At 42.8% G+C, this 21,837-nt stretch overlaps 1 protein-coding gene across 6 annotated transcripts in view; it reads right to left on the bottom strand.

Moving 5' to 3' along the window:
* Window positions 1–21,745, bottom strand: part of YIPF1 (Yip1 domain family member 1) — a 36,819-nt gene extending 15,074 nt beyond the window's left edge. For 2 of the 6 annotated variants that reach the window (XR_004440838.1, XM_033226303.1), the window contains exons 1-7: window positions 21,592–21,745; window positions 21,120–21,340; window positions 20,779–20,858; window positions 15,715–15,878; window positions 11,223–11,303; window positions 10,907–10,994; window positions 4,301–4,417 (exon numbers count right to left, since the gene is read on the bottom strand). Coding sequence is in view for 2 of the 6 variants with exons in the window: in XM_033226303.1 (XP_033082194.1) it covers window positions 4,301–4,417; window positions 10,907–10,994; window positions 11,223–11,303; window positions 15,715–15,878; window positions 20,779–20,809 (481 nt within the window). In the remaining 4 variants the exon portion in view is untranslated. The remainder of the gene's footprint in view (window positions 1–4,300; window positions 4,418–10,906; window positions 10,995–11,222; window positions 11,304–15,714; window positions 15,879–20,778; window positions 20,859–21,119; window positions 21,341–21,591) is intronic. The other 4 variants (XR_004440837.1, XM_033226302.1, XR_004440839.1 and 1 more) reach the window with 3 other exon arrangements.
* Between the last annotated feature and the right edge of the window lie 92 nt (window positions 21,746–21,837).

Raw genomic sequence — 21,837 nt, 5'->3', positions numbered from 1 at the left:
CCTTTACCATTCGTCTTTGTGGTGAGGAACAATAGTCCCTTATACGGTTTTTGTAATTCATTTAATAACTAACAACTAATATTATTAAACAGTTGAACTATGCAACTGAAATACTTCAGAGGGCCACACTGCAAATGTTTATATATAGGAGATATTTCAATCAAATAAAAACCGACTATCCCCTTGGAAGAACACGTTCTCTTCCTTGGTATAACAAGAGCTGACACTGACTTCTTTAGCAAATGTATTAAAAAGCCCTGGGTGGAGATTAACTCACTCTGCATGCTCTCTAGAGTTCCTCTGTCTCTGAAATTGGGAGATGTAGCTCACTGATTAACTGCTTGAAATATTCTCTAGTTTTACTTTCTTCCTTAAATAAATAATTCTGCCACTGTGGCAAAAATGCTACTGAATAGAGCCAGGCGCGGTGGCTCATGCCTATAATCCCAGCACTTTGGGAGGCCGAGGTGGGCGGATCACAAGGTCAGGAGATCAAGACCATCCTGGCTAACACCGTGAAACCCAGTCTCTACTAAAAATACAAAAATTAGCTGGGCGTGGTTGCGGGTGCCTGTAGTCCCAGTTACTGGGGAGACTGAGGCAGGAGAATGGTGTGAACCTGGGAGGCGGAGCTTGCAGTGAGCTGAGATCGCACTACTGTACTCCAGCCGGGGCAACAGAGCGAGACTCTGTCTCTTAAAAAAAAAAAAATGCTATCGAGTGGCTCCTCAGAACAGCAACATTCTGCATATCCATGTACATCTCTCCTCTTCCTCTAGTAGCAGCATGCCCTGGAGGATTCCCTTTCCCTCTTCTGGAGTGGAGGGTCATGAAGTTATGGGTAAGCCATGGCATCAGCCCTTGCTATATGAAATCAGCAGGTAATTCACCTAATGCATCTTGGCAAAAACAAAGGCACCCCTAACAATTATAGTCAGACTCTGGTTAAGACATGAATGCCCAAAACTTTTTGAGCTCCCAGAACAGTTTTTTCACACTGGGAATTGCCTCATTAGGCCAAATGTAATTCTGCTGATATACTGCCTTTTTCTTGGATAACTAAGGGAAGAGGAGGGAATTACTCCTATGGCTATAGCTGTCACTTACTGATCAACTACTGGGCATCAGGTATTACACTCGGTGCTTTTTTGAGAGGCAATGTAGAATAATGGTCAAGGGCACAGACTCTGTATGCAGACTCCATGGGTTCTAGTCCTAGGAAAAGTAATTCTGGGGGTAAGTTACTTAGCCTTCCTGTCTCAGTTTCCTCATCTATAAAATGGGAAGAAAAATAATATACTACCTTCTAAGATTAATAGGAGAATTAAATGAATAAAAGCAGGTAAGAACTGTTCTAAGTAGAAGAGTGATCGATAATAAATGCTCGATCAAGAATTAGTGTTTATTTTGTTAACTAATATGCAGCTATATTTATTTCATACAATCTATATCGTCATTTTAGAGATGAGGAAAAGGGGTCAGAGAAGCTAAGTTGTTTGGTCAAGGTCACATAATTAACAAGTTGGCAGAAGCAGGATCTCATCTCAGATGTGACTCATACTTTTTACATGAAATGGAAAAATGTTTATTGATAGGGTCAATGACCACTTTACCAGTATATACATCACATCACTTCCTGATACTGGGATGCCCAGTCAAAGAGGATAAGAACAGATAAAGACTCTCCTGAGTTTCCAGATCCCCAGGCAAAGTGGGTCACTCCTTCTTCTATGACTTATCTCTGATATAGAGGTTAATATGTTTACATTGTAAACATATTATTGCTCTATTGCTGTAAACTGTTTACAGCAATAGTCATTTACTAGCTTTCTAACCACTGAACTACTTGAAGGCAGGATCTACATCTCACGGTTAATATTTACTGAGTTAAACTCAAATCAAGGTTATTTGATAGAGTTGGGATTGAATCCAAGTCTGACTCCATGATGGACAAGAAGGGAAAGTGGGCATGGAAGGTAGAGGGGAAGAAAAGAAGAAAGGATACATTCACATTCTCATTCTCTCTCTCTCTCTCTCTCTCTCTCTCTCTCTCTCTCTCTCTCTCCTCTCTCTCTCTCACCTCTCTCACACACTCACACACACACACACACACAGGCAAATACATATCTTTCTATGCACATACATTGTACTAGTTGAAGGCAGGGTTCTATCTCATGGTTAACATTTATTGAGTTAAACTCAAACCAAGGTTACTGGATAAATAATGGGATTGAATGAATACATGTGTACATATTTGTGTGTGCGTGTGTGTGTGTGTAGTAATAGGTAATGTTTATTGAACTCTTTTTGGTACAAACCACTATTCTAAGCTTTTCACATATATTAACTCTTTATTCTCACAATAGTCCTGTAAGATAAATATTATTATTTCCATTTCACCAATGAAGAACCTGAGGCTAAGACAGATGAAATAGCTTGCCCAACAGAGTAGAAACTAGTGAGTGGTGGAGCTGGAACTGAAGCTAGCAGTCTAGTTCCAGAACTAATGCTCTTATCCAGGCTACTTACAGCCTCCTGACAGCAGAGCAGGCAGGGACGGAGCCAGGGAACCGAGAAAGTGGTACAGGTCAATCTCCGACAAAGCCAAACCCCCTCATTTGGGGGCAGCTGTCACCTGCAGGTCTCTAAAAGCTGTTTTGTTTTTTCTTTTGAGTATCAATACCGACACAAGAAAGGATGTTTTAAAACAAGAATGTCATTCACAAGCCCATCCCTGGACACATTCATTTCTGCATTTTCCCTTCCAGTCTTTGATCATTTACAGACCTCTCTCCCTTTTTTTTTCCTTTTTTTTTTTTTTTTTTTTTTTTTGAAGCAGAGTCTCTCTCTCTGTTGCCCAGGCTGGAGTGCAGTGGTGTGATCTCGGCTAACTGCAACCTCCGCCTCCCGGGTTCAACTGATTCTCCTGCCTCAGTCTCCTGAGTAGCTGGGATTACACGCACGTGCCACTGTGCCACATAATTTTTGTAATTTTAGTAGAGAGGGGGTTTCACCATGTTGATCAGAGTGGTCTCGAACTCCTGACCTTGTGATCCACTCACCTCAGCCTCCCAAAGTGCTGGGATTGCAGGCGTGAGCCACCGCACCAGGTGTCTTTTTTCTTTTTTTTTTTGAGACAGTGACTCGCTCTGTCACCCAGGCTAGAGTGCAGTGGTACAATCACAGCTCGCTGCAGCCTCAATCTCTGGGCTCAAGTGATCCTCGAAACTCAGCCTCCTGAGTAGCTGGGACTATAGGCATGCATCACCATACCTGGTAACTTTTTTTTAGTTTTGGGTTTTAGAGACAAGGTCTCACTATGTTGCCCAGGCTGATCTCAAACTCCTCAGCTCAAGCAATCCTCCCACCTTGGCCTCCAAAAGTGCTGGGATTACAGGCATGGGCAACCATGCCCAACCCAGATTTCTCTTCGACAAAGTTGCTAACAGAATAGGCACCAGTTTAGAATAAGTTATGAATTGTCCACATTGCTCTAGGTGCTTTCTGATTGGCAATTGCAGATGACCCCAGCTAGTTGAGCCATCACAACTTAAAACAATGTTTCCATTGTCTCCAAAATGTGGATAATACAAATAATGCCACACAGGAGACCTTCATGCACACCTTTAACTTATTCTGTACCCTTGTCTTAGAATATATTCCAACTGTGGCCAAGTGTGGTGGCTCACACCTGTAATCCTACCTAGCACCTTGGGAGGCCAAGACGGGAGAATCACTTGAGCCCAAGAGTTTGAGATCAGCCTGGGCAACATAGGGAGACCTGTCTCTATAAAAAATGGAAAAACTAACCAGGTATGGTGTTGCATGATCCCAGCTACTCAGGAAGCTGAGGTGCTAGGATTACCTGAGCCTAGGGAGGTGGAGGCTGCAGTGAGCAGTGATTGCGCCACTGCACTCCAGCCCAGACAATGAAGTGAGATACTATCTCAAAAAAAGGTGGGGGGGGAATAAATTGCAGTTGCTATTGGGCCTTGATTTACAGCTTTCACAAAGATTATGTGGACTCATAACGTTGTGAATGTATTTAATGCCATTGAGTTACACATTTAAATGGTAAATTTTATGTAACATATATTTTATCACTGTAAGAAGAAAAAGATTATGTGGATTTATATAGATGGGTGGTAAGCTCATCTACACATTTGAGTAGATACATTGAACCCTAAAACACAAAAGCAGGGCTACAGCACCTAGAGATGGGGCCCAGGAGCTCAGGGGGTAAAAAGAACTCAAAGCTAGAAACTCACAGCATTCCAAATGAGTCAAGCTATTCACCAACCTTTTCGGAATTCAGGCACATAATGGTATGTCTTCTCTCCCAGATGGATCAAGAAGTTGGAAAGATTCCCACTAATTGCTATGGCAAAGACCAACGTGGCACATATCCAAAAGGGGCCTGCAAAGGAAACCAGAAAATTCAGAAACAAGAAAATCAAGCACAAGCCTTTTACATTCTTACAGAATTTCTTATCTTCCTCTTGTATTCATGTTAGCAAAAGAAAATGAATTTTCTAGATGGGATCAACACTTGCTTAAAGGAAATTTTCTTTTTTCAAAGGTCAACCACAACTCAGTAATTAGCTGCCTTAAAGAAGGTGGGGGGTTGGTATTCCAATCCAAAGGCCAAAATGCCTTCCACAATTAGGTGAATGAAGACACTGATTTGTGTATAGCTTCTTTTATTGGAGGATCACCACCAACAAAGAAAAATTCACAGGCTTTTTGTTAAACCTTCCACCAGAATACATGAAGTAAAGATTACTTCCCTTATCTAAGTGCCAAATGTTAGCATCACAGAAAAAGAAGTTAAATCAGACAGAGCTTCTGCAGCATACAGAAAGAGCAGGGCAAGCAGAACACATGAGGGCAGAGTCGATTAAACCTACCAGTTCACCACGGTTGTGTTGAGTGTGAGTGTGTGTGTGTGTGTGTGTGTGTGTGTATGCTTAAGGCTTTTTCTTTTTTTTAATGAAAAAGTAATACAATGCACTATATACACCTACTATGTACCCACAAAAATTAAAATAAAAAATTTTTAAAAAGTAATACATGTATATGGTCCAGTGTTTCAAAAGGTACAAAGAGAATATGGAGAACAGCAAGATCCACTCCCTCTCTGTGCCCTGGCTCTGTATCGTTCCTCCCTAAAGCTCACCAAAGTAACCTGTTTCTGATGAAAACTGCCAGGAATATTCCACTCATGTATATAAGCAAATGCATATGTGTGTATGTGCACATTTTATACAGATAAGATACATACGTGTCCCCCTGTGTACCCTGCTGTTTTCACCTTAATATAGCCTGGAGAGTCTATCACAGCTATTCATAAAAATCAGCTTATTCTTTTTTAATGGTTTTAAGATATACTACTGAGCAGATGAGTGGACCATGTTTTGCAAATCTCTTTCATTATTTGCATGATTTCACGAACACTATCCTTGTCTCTCCCCATCTAGAAAAAGTACTATGTGGAACAAATACAACCTTTAGATTGAGAGATTTTAACAAATTGCATGAATTTCATTTTTCAATTTCACTAACATTTTGCAACACCCTTTGGGATAATTTCAGGTACCCTGACACGTCACAAAATTATGAACATTACTGTCATAGGGGACATGACTAGCAGAAACAGATTAGTACTTTTCAAAGCCAAGCACTGGCTTCTGAATGTGGGAAAAGGAACATAAGCAATCAAAAGGGGTGCTTCAAAAAGTCACCAATATCAGCTCTCCACAGACTGCCCCTTTACTCACTAGACTGAAAGCTCTCTGCTGTAGCCAAGGACTAAATTTCACAGTGTTATTCTGAGTGCCCACACATAAGAGTGACAAAAAAAAAAAAAAAAAGGCCGGGCACGGTGGCTCAAACCTATAATCCCAGCACTTTGGGAGGCCGAGACAGGCAGATCACGAGGTCAGGAGATCGAGACCATCCTGGCTAACATGGTGAAACCCCGTCTCTACTAAAAATACAAAAAACTAGCCGGGCGAGGTGGCGGACGCCTGTAGTCCCAGCTACTTGGGAGGCTGAGGCAGGAGAATGGCGTAAACCCGGGAGGCAGAGCTTGCAGTGAGCTGAGATCCGGCCACTGCACTCCAGCCCGGGCGACAGAGCGAGACTCTGTCTCAAAAAAAAAAAAAAAAAACCCACAAAACCCCTATAGCCAAAAAGCTTTATTCAATGAATGAATAAAACTGACCATGTGTTACAGATGAGCTGAGACCATCCAAGCATATGACCACAAGTGGCCAAAATACTAACTTACGATACCCATATAACTAGAAAACCAAGAATATCATGTACTCTCAGTCATTATTTACTAAGTACCCACTACCCTCTACTGGGGACACGATGATGTGCAACAGAGACACGGTCACTGCCTCTAGTGCATCCATGCACTCCAGGGAGACAGTCAATAAAATATCTAATCTCAGAGGGTAGTACAGGGTGCCTATGGGAGCAGATAGGGAGGGTGCAAAACCTAGAGAAAGGTATGTGTAAGCTGGGATCTAAAGAAGAACAGGAGTTCAACAAGTGAGGACTGAAGAGAGGTCCAGGAAGAGGGAACAGCAGGAGCAGAGACTCTGAAGTAAGAGGTAACAGTTCGAGGCCAAGTTTCAGGTCAGGAATAGCCAGAGATTGAAGAGATGGGCCAGAGTCAGATCATGAGGGGTCTTAGAAGCCCTGTTGAGTTAGGAATTTATCTTGAGGGCAACAGGAAGCCTGTGAACTGGGCCTGGTGGCATAAGCCTGTAGTCCCAGCTACTCAGGACACTGAGGTGAGAGGGTCACTTGAGGCTATGAGTTTGAGGCAGCAGGCAGCTATGATCATGCCTCTGAATAGCTACTGTACTCCAGCCTTGGCAACACAGCAACACCTCATCTCAAAAAAAAAATGATGGGGATGGGGGAGAATGCAGTGGCTCACACCTAGCTCACACCTATAATCCCAGCACTTTGGGAGGCCGAGGCAGGCAGATCACTTGAGCTCAGGAGTTCAAGACCAGCCTGGGCAACATGATGAAACCCTGTCACTAAAATATTAATTAATTAATTTTTTTAAAGGCAGGCTGGTATGGGAAGATATTTATACTAATTTGAAGACTTGTCTAGCATTCTCTAGCTGCCTCATGCTCTAAGTTACCTAACAACTCTGGCACAGGAACAGTTGGAGAAACAGTATTTTCAGGTGGCCTGAAAGGTCCAACACCTGCGCACCCACTACCTCTATATGGCCCAATGCTCATCCTTGGACACAAGCAAGAAAACCTTCCCAGCCCTCAGCATTTTTGTCCCTCTCCTATTATCATCCCTCTCCCCGTTTGCAACTCTTCAGTGAACCTCCACTGCTTAAGGACAAAATCCTAATTCCTGAGGCTGATATAAAAGGCCCCAGGATCTGGGCTCTATAACTTCTCCAGCTACCCCCAGTGGAAGGCTAGACTCCAGAGACATACGACACCCACTCATCCCAGGACCCGCCATGTTGCTCCATACTGCCTTCTCCCTGTTTCTTGCCAAATTCCTACTCTTATTATGGGTTGGGGGTGGGAGAGAGCCTTAATTTAGGTTGTATTTATAATTAAAATTTCATATTATGCATTTTAATATTATGAATTATTTCTAACATACAGAAAAACACAAAGAATAACACAAACACTGGTTACCTATCATGTCACTTTTAAAAAATATTTTTAGGCCAGCCGTGGTGGTTCACACCTACAATCCCAGCACTTTGGGAGGCCGAAGCAGGCAAATCATTTGAGGTCAGGAGTTTGAGATCAGCCTGAACAACATGGCAAAACTTCGTCTCTACTAAAAATACAAAAATTAGCTGGGTGTGGTGGCCCATGCCTGTAGTCCCAGCTACTCGGGAAGGCTGAGGCAGGAGAATCACTTGAACCCAGGAGGCGGAGGTTGCAGTGAGCCAAGATTGCGCTTTTGCCACTCCAGCCTGGGTACCAGAGTGAGACTCCATCTCAAAAAATATATATATATATTTTTTAATGGTGTCATACTATTTATATCCTTCTACAACATGCTTTTTTAAATCATTGTGCTGAGATTTATCTGTATAAAAAAAACGAAATATTTTTAATGGTGTCATACTATTTATATCCTTCCACAACATGCTTTTTAAAATCATTGTGCTGAGATTTATCTATATTTATGCTTTTAGCTCTCGTTCATTTTTTTAAGCTACAGAATTCCATGTATGAATACAGTAGTATAATGTATCCATTCTCCTGCTGATGGATATCTCGGTTGTTTCTAAATATTTGCTATTACAAGCAATACTGCTACAGTTAATAATATTCTTCTATATGCTGTCCCATATATATGTGAATTCCTCTAAAATTATCTACCTAGGAGTGAAACTGCTGAATTATAGGGGATGAGCATCTTCAAACTGCTCCAATTTGTGTACCAAATTCTCTCTCTGCTCTTAAATTTTCACCTAAGCATTCATTACTAGAAAACTATATATTTTACTTTTCTTTGCTTATTGTTAAGCTCAGTAAATTACAAATTGCCTAAGGGTAGAGATTTTTATCTCTTTTCACTGCTGTATCTCCAGTACTTAGAACAGTAAAAGCTCAATGTTTGTTGAATGAATTGAATGAATAAATGAAGACAACCCAAATTGTATATGTTTACTAAAATGATGAGCATAAATAATCTTATTTTACTTTTTATTTCCCTGGTTGCAGGGAGGGCTAAGCATCTTTTCATATATTTATTGGCCATTTTTTCCCCAGAGTTGCTTGTTATTATTCTTGTAATTTGTGGGAGTTTGACATATATTCTTATTTCTCACTGTTTGTTAGTTATATGCATTGGAAGTATGTCTCCTGGTCTGTGGTTTATTTTTTTACTTTGTTTATGGTTTATTTTGTTGTGTAGAAATTTTAAATTTTAGTTGAAATGTAGTCAAAGTTATCAATCTTTTCCTTACATTCTGTAAATTGTCATCTTTTTCTTAACTGCCTTCCTCTAACCTCCACCCACAACAAAACCTAATCCTCTCTGCTGTCAAACACTTCACCTATATTGTACCTTCTTCTTTTAACCATGTCTATGAGCTAATGAGGCTACTAGTGTCACAGAAAAGAAGCAAGCCTTGGATTCAAGCCTTGGCTTTCTCATGAGAGGCAGCATAGCACAGTGATGAAAAAATGGATTATGAGCTACAGTGTTGATTTGAAAATTGAGCCCAGCACTTATTAGCTGTATAATCTTAGGCAAGTTACTGGACCTCTGTGTGACTCAGTGTCCTCATCTATAAAATGGGCATAATAATAGTATCTGCCTCATAAAGTTGGATCTGTCATAAGGATTAAATGAGTTAATATAAGTACTGCCCTAATAATACTGTCTGGCACATAATAAGCACTATATGTGTGTTTGCCATTATTATTGCTAACTCTGTAACTATGAGCAAGTTATCTCCTTAACCTCAGTTTTCTCTTTTGTAAGATAAGGCCACTTTAGAGTATGGGAAATAAAATAGCATAAAATACTATAATAGTGCTTATCTCCACGCTTGGACTTATAAGGTATTCAACAGATGTTAGTGTTCTCTCTTCTTCCTCATTGGGGCTAGGGACTATGGCCTTATCTTTAAATCCTCAGCCTCTACCACAGGGCCTAGCATAAAATAAGGTGCTAAAAATTGTTTAAGCACCTGCTGTGTGCCAAGGCCTCTGCCAGGCACTAAAGACACTGACACACAGAGCCTGCCCCTCAGGATGTTCTCAGGCTACAAGTAACAATGAATGAGACAGACAGAGACACCCACTTGACAACCCTCAGATGAAGAGCATGGGCCAATGCAATGGTTTTCACACCAGGCTCCCTAGAGTCCATACTTAAAATCAACATATATGACTGCTTTACTAGTTATCATTTCGGATTGAGCATATATATCAATGATCCTCACTGAGCATCGGCTTCCTCATTTGAAAAGTGGGGATACTTTGCAAGGGTTGTTGCAAGAATGAGATATGATCAAGTACACACACAGTTTCTGGTATAGCACCTGGCACATGGACAGCACTCTCTTCTCCCCTCAAACACAGGCCACTGTTGGGGCCTTTTCCTTAGGAGTACTGGGTGGACCTCTGAGTTTTTCTCAGACAGCATTAAGGTCAGGGATGACAGCCATCCCTGGCCCAATCCTGTTTCAGACTTCCACTGCTGGTGACCAAATCCTAAAAGGAGCCAGCTCATCTGAGGGCAGAGCTGGAACTCAGCATATCAATGAAAAAGTGTGAGAATACCTTCTCCTCCAACATCAAATGGTCCAACCTCCACTTAGTCAAAGTGACTAAATTTGTCCCAAGTTATAATGTCATTTGAAGAATTTTTTTAAAATTATTTTTATTTTTATTTTTTAGTAGAGACAGGGTCTCCTTATGTTGCCCAGGCTGGTCTCAAACTACTGGGCTCAAGCAATCCTGCTGCCTCGGCCTCCCAAAGTGTTGGGATTATAGGCAGGAGCCACTGGCCACTGTGCCAACCCAGCCTTTAGTAAGAGACAGGGTCTCGCTATGTTGCCCAGACTGGTCTCAAACTCTTAGTCTCTGGTGATCCTCCCATCTCAGGCTTCCAAAGTGCTGGCATTATAGGCATGAGCCACCGCACCCAGCCCCATTTAAAGACCTTTGAAAGATATACTAGTACTTGTAATGGTGACATGGCACTAATATAACACATAATTGTATTTCTCCAAAATTATTTCCAAGAGTTGCTACTGAAGTTCAGAAGAGTCAAATAAAACATGGCATGCCCCACCAATAGTGCAGTTCTCCACGTTTCCAGGCAACCCTCACAGTCACCCAAGTCAACTGAAATATGGTAAACAAATCAGTACTACACATACCATAGAGATCTGGATTGCTGCGGATATATAACCTCACAAAGTTTTTCCCGGGTATTGGCAAAAGAGATCCTTTAATTCTGTCAAAGACCTGGAAAACAACATAGCAGTAATTCTACTGAAGTTTTTTAAGTTTAATAAATTCAACTACTACAAAACTGAAACTCAGTCATTAGAGCTTTTATGATAGTATTTTCAAATGCTAATAACCCTTTACCATTTCCAGTACATGAAGGCTTTCACATTATTTGGTTGTTCCACCATTAAAGAAACAAGTCTCTATTACACGTAAAAGCGAAGGTGAAATTGGTTTCCAAACCTGGTAGGTGTCCACATCAAAGAATGTTTGGTAGTATTCAAATGTCCAGAAGGGCGAGCTTTTCTTCTGTCCAGCAAGTAACTGTCAGAAATAAAATAAAACATAATGAACACATAAGCAATTTCTTAATTCCAGCTGCGTGGGGGTGCAGGAGGGATCTGATCTAATAGAAAATCAAAACATTTGAAGCAATAGGCTCTTCTGCATTCAGTAACCAACTCTGAAACAGCCAATTCACAACTCCCAGCCTGATTCGAAAAACAAGCATTGGTTTTGAAGTCACACCAAAAGGGTTCAAATCCTGCCCCCGCCACTGAGGGGAGCTTTGGCAAATCGCTAGACTCCTGTCAGGCTTAGTTCCCTTATCTAGATTCAATAGTATACAGAATTATGTACAATAATAAATACATATACATACATACAACACATACAGAAGGCAGTCAGTGTAAATATCTTTTCGCTTTTTTTTTTAGATGGCATCTCACTCTGTTTCCCAAGCTGGCATGCAGTGGCGCAATCATGGCTCACTGCAGCCTTGAACCCTTGGGCTCAAGCAATCTTCCCACCTCAGCCTCCCAAGTAGCTGGGACTACACGCATGCACCACTATGCCCAGCTGATTTTTTAATTTTTGTAGAGACAGAGTCTCATTATTTTGCCCAGGCTGGTCTCAAACTCTTGGGCTCAAGTGATCCTCCCGCCTCAGCCTCCCAAAGCACTGAGATTACAAGCATGAGCCACTGCACGCAGCAGTGTAAATATCTCTTCCTCCCCAATCCATCCACAATCCTCCCTACTATTGCCACCTGAATTCTCAAAAATCTGATATATTGACTCAGTCTAAAGTACTAAAAATATTACTACTCTGACACACACACACACAAAAATTCCAATTGAGAAGAGGCACGCGAGGAGGGCCACACCTATCCCAACGCCACAGCTCTTTGGTGGCAGAATGCAGGCCCAATGCCACGAATTATGCCTGTCATCTTTTTGCTGTATGAAGGGAATTCATACAGCAAAAAGTACAGGTGAACACTGAGCTGCTTTGCAGGACAAGGGCAGGTGCTATAGGCAGATATTCTTTGTTCATTATAAAGGAAAATAGATGGCCGATTAGAAGCAGCTGTGGTCTGCAGTACTCACAGAGAGGAGTGAAAGCGTTGAATGAATCTAGCAGCTTCAACTGAAATATCCAGGTTCTTGCACTGGGACTGACTAGGCAAGTAGCTCGACCCATGGAGAATGAAGAAAAGCAGGGTAGGGCGATGGCTCACCAAGGAGCAGCACGGAGACAAAGGACTACCCACCCCCCCCCCAACCAAGGAAAGCATTCTCCTTGAAAACCAGCACAAGACATGGATGGCCTCTCTTATCACTCCTATTCAATAATATTAGAAGTTCTGGCCAGGGCAATCAGGTAAAAGAAAGAAATAAAGGGTATTCAAATAGGAAGAGAGTAAGTCAAATCAGCTTTGGTTGCAAGACGACATGTTCCTATATCTAAAAAAACCCCATGGTCTCAGCCCCAAAGCTTCTTAAGCTGATAACCAACTTCAGCAAAGTCTCAGGATACAAAATCAATGTGCAAAAATTGCTAGTATTCCTATACACCGACAACAGGCAAGCAGAGGGCCAAATTATGAATAAACTCTCATTCTTTTGTATGAATGAGCTGCTACAAAAAGAATAAAATACCTAGGAATATAGCTAACAAGGGAAGTAAAGGACCTCTTCAAAGAGAACTATAAACCACTGCTCAAAGAAATAAGAGAGAACACAAACAAATGAGAAGACATTCCATGCTCATAGTTAGGAAGAATCAATATTGTGCAAATGGCATACTGCCCAAAGTAATTTATAGATTCAATGCCACTCCCACTGAAGTACCATTGACATTCTTCACAGACTTAGAAAAAAACTATTTTAAAATTCATATGGAAGAAAAAGAGAGCCCAAATAGTCAAGACAATGCTAAGCAGAAAGAACAAAGCTGGAGGCATCACGCTACCTGACTTTAAACTACAAGGCTACAGTAACCAAAACAGCATGGTACTAGTACAAGAACAGACACATAGACCAAGGGAACAGAATAGAGAACTCAGGAATAAGAATGCACGCCTATAACCATCTGATCTTCGACAAACCTGACAAAAACAAGCAATGGGGAAAGGATTCCTTATTCAATAAATAGTGCTGAGAGAACTGGCTAGCCATATGCAGAAAACTGAAACTGGACCCCTTCCTTATATGATATGCAAAAATTAACTCAAGGTGGATTAAAGACTTAAATGTAAAACCCAAAACTAAAAAAACCCTGGAAGAAAATCTAGGGAATACCGGCTGGGTATGGTGGCTCACGCCTGTAATCCCAGCCCTTTGGGAGGCCAAGATCGGTGGATCACAAGGTCAGGAGTTCGAGACCAGCCTGGCCAATATAGTGAAACCTCATCGTTACTAAAAATACAAAAATTAGTTGGGTGTGGTGGTGCGCGCCTGTAGTCCCAGCTGCTCGGGAGGCTGAGGCAGGAGAATCACTTGAACCCAGGAGGCGGAGGTTGCATGAGCCGAGATCACACCACTGCACTCCAGTTAGGGCGACAGAGCAAGACTCCATCTCAAAAAAAAATAAAGAAAAGAAAATCTAGGGAATACCAATCAGGACATAGGCATGGCCAAAGATTTCATGAAGAAAACACCAAAAGCAATTGCAACAAAAGCAAAAATTGACAAATGGGATCTAATTAAAGAGCTTCTGCACAGCAAAAGAAACTATCTTCAGGGAGAACAGACAACCTACAGAATGGGAGAAAATTTTTGCAATCTATCCATCTAACAAGGGTCTAATATCCAGAGTCTACAAGGTACTTAAGCAAATTTACAAGAAAAAAACAACTCCATTAAAAAGTGGGCAAGGGACATGAACAAACACTTCTCAAAAGACATACATGTGGCCAACAAACATACGAAAGAAAGCTCAATATCTTGATTTGAGAAATGCAAATCAAAACCACGAGACACCATATCATGCCAGTCAGAATGGTGATTATTAAAAAGTCAAGAAACAACAAGATGCTGATGAAGTTGCGGAGAAAAGGGAATGCTTTACACTGTTGGTGGGAGTGTAAATTAGTTCAACCATTGTGGAAGACAGGGTGGCAATTCCTCGAAGACCTAGAGGCAGAAATACTATTTGACCCAGCAATCCCATTACTGGGTATATACCCAAAGGAATATAAATCATTCCATTATAAAGATACATGCACATAATACGCTCACTGCAGCACTATTTACAATAGCAAAGATACGGAATCAACCTAAAAGGCTATCAATGATAGACTGGATAAAAAAATATGATATATATATATGTATATGTGTGTGTGTGTGTGTGTGTGTATAAATACAACCATGGAATACTATGCAGCCATAAAAAGGAATGAGATAATGTCCTTTGCAGAGACATGGATGGAGTTGGAAGCCATTATCCTTAGCAAACTAACACAGGAACAGAAAACCAAACACCACATCTTCTCACTTATAAGTGGGAGCTGAATGGTGAGAACACATGGACACAAGGGAGGGAGAGCATCAGGAAGAATAGCTAATGGATGCTGGGCTTAATACCTAGGTGATGGGGTGATCTGTGCAGCAAACCACTGTGGCACATGTTTACCTATGTAACAAACCTGTACCTCCTGCACATGACCCCTGAACTTAAAAGTTGAAGAAAAAAAAATTAAAATAAAGAACAACATTTTCACAATTAAAGTAGACAAAAGCAGCAACTGCCTTACATGGTGGTAAACAGCAGCCCATTCCTGGAGGTATTCAAGCAAGGGTTTTCAATCTTTCTTTTTTTTCCAGAGCAGGGTCTCACTCTGTTGCCCAGGCTGGAGTGTAGTGGTGCAATCTCAGCTCACTGAAACCTCCACTTCCCAAGCTCAAGCAATCCTTCCACCTTAGCTTCCCGAGTAGCTGGGACTACAGGTGTGCACCACCATGCTCGGCTAATATTTTGTATTTTTTGTAGAGGAGGAGTTTCACCATGTTGCCCAGGCTGGTCTCCAACTCCTGGGCTCAAGTGATCTGCCCGCCTCAGCCTCCCAAAATGCTGGGATTATAGGCGTAAGCCACACCACGCCTGGCTCCAAGTGTTATCTTTCCTACACAGCCAGGAATATCTTGGGAGAGATGCTAAAACAGGGGGCCATGAAGGTTCTTTCCTACTCCAATATTAGAAAATATTGAGCATGGGAGTCCCGCATTCCATAAGCTAGGCTCTCTGCTCACTACCCCAGTGTTCCCCTCCACCAGTGTACTTACAAATAATAACAGTCTGCTTGCCTGTTTCCCCCACCAAGGAAGAGGCCATGTGTCATTTACCTCTGAGCTGTCACTGCCTGACACTGTACCTAGCACACAGTAGACAGTGAATAAGCACATAAACAAGTTTTAAAAATGGTTTAAAAAAGATCTCAAAGGCAAGTTCAAACCTCAGTTTTGTCAGAGTCATCATTTCCCAGTAACTCATCATCTTCTTCTCTTCCTGAGCCTCTTGGGGGTCCTGGCTGATGTTTTGGGGTTTCACCAGGATCCTCAATGTTTATTGTGGTGGCATCTGGGTTTGCTGCCAGAGAAGTGGCTGCATTGCCAAATTCTGAAATCAATTAGAGCACAAGGGCCTCAGAAACCTTACCCACACTAGAAATGCTGTATTTTGAATTTAAAGACAAGCTGTCACAACCTCAGCTTTGCTATAGACCCTACCTGATACAAAGGGCAAAGGCTCTGAAAAAAAAAAATCTCATCAGGAGATCAATCTGACAGAAAAATGATTATGAAGATAACAGAATTTGGAGTCAGACCTAGATTTTGGTCCTGGCTCAGCTAGCCACTTACTAAATAAACAAGCCTAAGTAAGTAACTAAACCTCTCTAAACCTCAGTGTTTTCATCTGTATCATGGGTAGAATAACATTTATTTTGAATACTTTTGGGAGAATTAGGAATATAACCTAAGTCCTAAACTTCTCTTGATTCAAGTCCAAAAAATACTAATGAAAGTTATTTTTTCCAGTAAGTCTACATAATCACTACAGAAAATATGGGAACAAAAATGAAAGTGGAATCAGCAGGGCACAGTGACTCATGCCTGTAATCCCAGCACTTTGGGAGGCTGAGGCAGGCAGATCATCTGAGGTCAGGAGTTCAAGACCAGCCTGGCCAACATGATGAAATGCTGTCTCTACTAAAAATACAAAAATTAGCTGGCTGTGGTGGCACATGCCTTGTAATCCCAGCTACTCTGGAAGCTGAGATAGGAGAATCACTTGAACCTGGGAGGCAAAGGTTGCAGTGACCCGAGATCGCACCACAGCTGCACTCCAGCCTGTGTGACAGAGAGAGACTACGTCTCAAAAAAAAAAAGGAAAAAAGAAAATAGAAATCACAGGATAAAAATCACTCTTAGGCCAGGCATGGTGGCTCATGTCTGTAATCCCAGCACTTTGGAAGGCCAAGGCAAGAGGACTGCTCGAGCCCCAGAGGTAAAGGCTGCAGAGAGCTGTGATCATGCCACTGTACTCCAGCCTGGGCAACAGAGTAAGATTTTGTCTCAAAAAAAAAAAAAAAAACACTCTTAGTTCCACCACATAAAGGCAAACACTATTAACATTTTAGTATATTTCCTTTTCTTCACATAGTGAGATTCATGCCACTGATGATCATTCATTTATTCAACAAATATTTACTGCATGCCCCCAATGTGCCAAGTACTGATCTAGAATATACTATAATTAATTTTGCATCCTTTGTCAAGATTGTGTATAATTAGGGATTATACACAAAAATGATTTTTCATATTATAACAGTCTTTTAAAATGATCACTTATGTGACTGCATAATATTCCATCAATGAAGAATTTTTTTTTTTTTTTTTTTTTTTTTGAGACAGAGTCTCGCACTGCCACCCTAGCTGAAGTGCAGTGGCCAGATCTCAGCTCACTGCAAGCTCCGCCTCCCGGGTTTAAGCCATTCTCCTGCCTCAGCCTCCCGAGTAGCTGGGACTACAGGCGCCCGCCACCTCGCCTGGCTAGTTTTTTGTATTTTTTAGTAGAGACGGGGTTTCACCGTGTTAGCCAGGATGGTCTCGATCTCCTGACCTTGTGATCCACCCGCCTCGGCCTCCCAAAGTGCTGAGATTACAGGCTTGAGCCACCGCGCCCGGCCCTCAATGAAGATTTTATTACAAATACAAAAGGAGTGTCTGTGAAGAAAAAGCTTTTTGGGGGGCAGCCTTAAGGTGAACACCTCATGGCCGGTTGCATGATCTTGGCTCACTGCAACCTCGGTTTCCTAGGTTCAAGCAATTCTCCTGCCTCAGCCTCCCAAGCAGCTGGGACTACTTTACAAGTACAAACGGTAAAAAGGCTCCAAGGAGGACAGTAACTCCTCTAGTTGTTGGGATCAGGAAAAGTTTCTTGGAGAAGATACCATATGAGAAGGATGGCCAGAGGCACTGGGGATGACATCTCATGCAAAGGGAAGGGGATGAGCAAGACCCAGAAGATGGAAAGTGTGCCCCATGATGGAGGGACAGTGATGGCATAGTTTGACTGGAGTGTGGGTTGCGTGCACTCCTAACGTGACAACTCTTCACAGTCTGCTCTGTGTTGGTTATTCTTGTCCATCTCAGCTCCTCGAGCATAAAACTGGTATGTGTCTTATTTCTGCCACCAACATTCTCTGCTTTTACATCCTGGCATATCCTAAGCTAGTTTTAGCCTCTGCTCCTTTCCTGAAACAATGTCTCTCACCCGAAGGCTTCTGACCTCTACTTTTTCATCCAACACTACCGTTCCTCACCAGAGAAGCCTTCCATGACCCACTCCTCCCCACCCCACCCCCAGCATCCTGTGTGCTTTTCTAAGGACCCAAGTCCGTAACACAGTTGATAAAGCCCTAGGTGATTTGTCACCTGCCTCCTCCTAAGCATCACCTTGTGTCAGCTTCCCCCACCATCTGTGATCTGGAACACAGGTGTTCTCCCAATCCTTTAGGGAAAAAATTAAACTTCCTCACTCCACAGGGACTTTTGCAAGGGCCAATGTCTATGCTTGAACTTTCTTGCACTGCACTCTTAGGATGGCTGAGGAGGGCCTCTCTAATGAGGAGAGATTCGAACAGAGCAAGGGAGCAAGTCATAAGGCTATCTGAAGGGAGAATGTTCCACACAGAAAGATGGCACAAATGTCCCAAGCTGTGAATGTACATGGTGCATAGGAAGAACTATGACAGCCCATGCAGCTTGGGCAGAGAGAGAAAGGATGAGAGCAGTAGGAGATGAAATAAGAGGCATGGAGGCTGCATCATGTAGGGGCCTCCTAAGCCACAGTAAAGGCTCTGGCTTTTCTGGGTTTTGTTTGTTTGTTTGTTTGTTTGTTTGTGTTTGAGATGGAGTCTCGCTCTGTCACCCAGGCTGGAGTGCAGTGGTGCAATCTCGGTTCACTGCAACCTCTGGGTTTGAGCAATTCTCCTGCCTCCGCCTCCAGAGTAGCTGGGACTACAGGCATGTACCACCAAGCCTGGCTAATTTCTGTATTTTTAGTAAAGACAGGGTTTCACCATGTTGGCCAGGCTGGTCTTGAACTCCTGACCTCAGGTGATCTGCCCTCCTCGGCCTTCCAATGTGCTGGGATTACAGGTGTGAGCCACTGCACACTGCCTGGCTTTTTCTTCTAGTGAGATGGGAGCTACTGGAAGGTTCTGAAACAATGACATAATCTGGTTGAGTTTTAGAAGGACTACTCTGGCTGCAAAGTACAGACTGTAGAGGGGTAAGGGAGGAAGCAGAAAGACCAGAAGGAAGGTAAGGGCTATAATTCAGACAAAAGGTGACAGTGACCTTGAGCATGGTGAGAGTAGTGGCGGAGGTGGTCAGATGCTAGATTAATTTTGAAGATGGAGTTGACAGTATTTTCAAATTGAGGTGGATTTCTAGTATTTGCAAATGAAACATTTATTTTTAAACAGTGTATCTCTTCCTTAGATCACAGAGACAGCATAAGCTGTGACACCAGACTGGATGGGTTCAAATCCTGATTTTTATCCCTTGCTAACTGTGTGACTATTAGGCAAATTATTTTTCTGTGCCTCAGTCTCCTCATTAATAAAACAGGGGAATAAAGTAACTATTTCATAAAGTTGATATAAGGATTGAGTTATCTGTAAAGCATTTAGAACAGTGCCTGACATATAGTAAGTGTTAGGTAAGGTGTTAATAACAGTCAGTGGGCCAGGTGTGGTGGCTCACGCCTGAAATCCCAGCACTTTGGGAGGCCAAGGCAGGTGGATCACAAAGTCAGGAGTTCGAGACCAGCCTGGCCAATATGGTGAAGCCCCGTCTCTACTAAAAATACAAAAATTAGCCGGGTGTGGTGGCGGGCACCTGTAGTCCCAGCTACTCAGAAGGCTGAGGCAGGAGAATCGTTTGAACCCGGGAGGCAGAGGTTGCAGGGAGCCGAGATCACGCCACTGCACTCCAGCCTGGGCGACAGAGCAAGACTCCGTCAAAACAAACAAACAAACAAAGTGTTCATCAATACCCAGCCTAAGTCAGGCTCTGGGTTATGAGTTCTAATAACTCCTTGAACTTTTCCTCTAGCACTTTCATAGTTTGTAGGTATATATTTAAATGATCATTTAATAAATAAATGTCCCCCTCATTAGACTGAGAGCTTCACAAGGAAGGAAACTGACTACTTTGTTCACTCTTCTATCTCTGATAACTAGAACAATTGCCCGGTTCCTGGTCACAATCAGGAGATATTTACTGATTCAATGAGGGAATGATCTGATCACATTTCATCCTAATGATCTTTTTACATTTTTTTTTTTTTTTTTTGAGACGGAGTCTCGCTCTGTTGCCCGGGCTGGAGTGCAGTGGCCGGATCTTAGCTCACTGCAAGCTCCACCTCCCGGGTTTATGCCATTCTCCTGCCTCAGCCTCCAGAGTAGCTGGGACTACAGGCGCCTGCCACCTCGCCCAGCTAGCTTTTTGTATTTTTTGGTACAGACGGGGTTTCACCATGTTAGCCAGGATGGTCTCCATCTCCTGACCTCGTGATCCGCCTGTCTTGGCCTCCCAAAGTGCTGGGATTACAGGCTTGAGCCACCGCGCCCTGCTTCTCTTTTTACATTTTTATCTACTCCACCAGTGGATAAACTTCTTCATCTTTTTATCTCCAGTATCTAGTACGGTTCTAAGCACAAAGTAAGTGCTCAATAAATGTTTTCTGAACTAAAGCAGGAACTGTATAAACATTTTCTGTAATCACTATACTAAATTTATGATACTTGTTACCAATCTGAAGGGTTATCTGGCAAAAAAACAAAAACAGCTGGTGTGGACAAACGGAAAATACCTGGATGTGGCCAACAGCCACCAAGATGTTTGAAATAATATCCTTCAACGTGTGAGGCAGTATAGCAATGAAAGTACTTGCTGTAACTGTGGAAATAGTAATCATGAATATAAAGGTGGACACCCAACTGATATACCTTCAAATTGCAAGTCATCTACTGCTGCCATTCGGCCAGTGAATCTTCTCCCAGTTGTGAGGAAGAAAATTTGCAGGGGTCTAAAAGAAAAAAAAAACAGGTAAACGTAATAGGATAACAGTATAAAGTATCTGCAAACAAATCTCATTTCAATATTAGAAATGTTATCACTTTACCTTGCCTCCCTTTTCAGTGGGGTTAATAGGTTTATATAAAGATAACCACTAAGCGTCAGGTATTATTAAATATTAAAATTGTTATAAAGAAACTAACCCCGGGGGTCCAAAGGTTCCAATTCAACCTTATTTGGTTGTATGTACCAGGAATGAATCTCAACTCACTATGTGAATGTTTAGAGACCAGGTGCAGCCTAGAGATGTAACGATGAGAAAGGATGAGGCTGAGGTTTGAAAGAGGTGATGGGGACAGTGAAGAACAAAGGCAGTTCAGCCTAGCCAGTGGTTAAGGGCACAGGCTCTGGGGTCAGACAGAGCTGGGTTTGATTCCTGATTCTGCTGCTTCTCTGCTGTGTGCGCGCTCCTCGCGGCCTCAGTTTCCTCATCTGTAAAATGGGTGCATAACAGTACCTAGTCACACATTGCGGGGGTCATTAAATGGGACAGTGCGTGTAAGGTGCCTAGCGCGGAGTCAGGCAATTAGTAGGCAATGGGGTGTCGGGGACCCTGCAGCCCGGGACACCGCGAAGCAGAGGCAGTGTTTCAGGGAGAGGAGCTGGGCTGCGGCGGCCCCGGCGAGCAGGAGATCCTGAGCCCCCTTAGCCCAGTACTGGTCCCGCAAACCCGGCCGCCTCACCTCGCGGGACTAGGCGTCCCCTGGGTCCCGGGAAAGCTCGGGCCTCAGTTGCTCCACGCCGGTTTCGGTCCAGCCCAGTTGCCGGAAGCCGGAGATCCGGGGGGTGGAACTTCCCCGCCTCCTCCGGGAAGAGCCCCGCCTCCTTAAAGAGGCAGCAGCTCCCAGAGACACCTGCGTGCTGAGCCGCTCAGAGGCCGCTCCCTCCCGCCGTTCTCCCGAGGGTGAGTCTCGGTTTCTTAAAGAGAC

Source organism: Trachypithecus francoisi, unplaced genomic scaffold (assembly GCF_009764315.1).
Source record: "Trachypithecus francoisi isolate TF-2019V2 unplaced genomic scaffold, Tfra_2.0 Lachesis_group12, whole genome shotgun sequence".
Classification (NCBI taxonomy): domain Eukaryota; kingdom Metazoa; phylum Chordata; class Mammalia; order Primates; family Cercopithecidae; genus Trachypithecus; species Trachypithecus francoisi.
The sequence above is the reverse complement of the archived record's forward strand: the minus strand, read 5'-3'. Positions and strand labels throughout refer to the sequence as shown.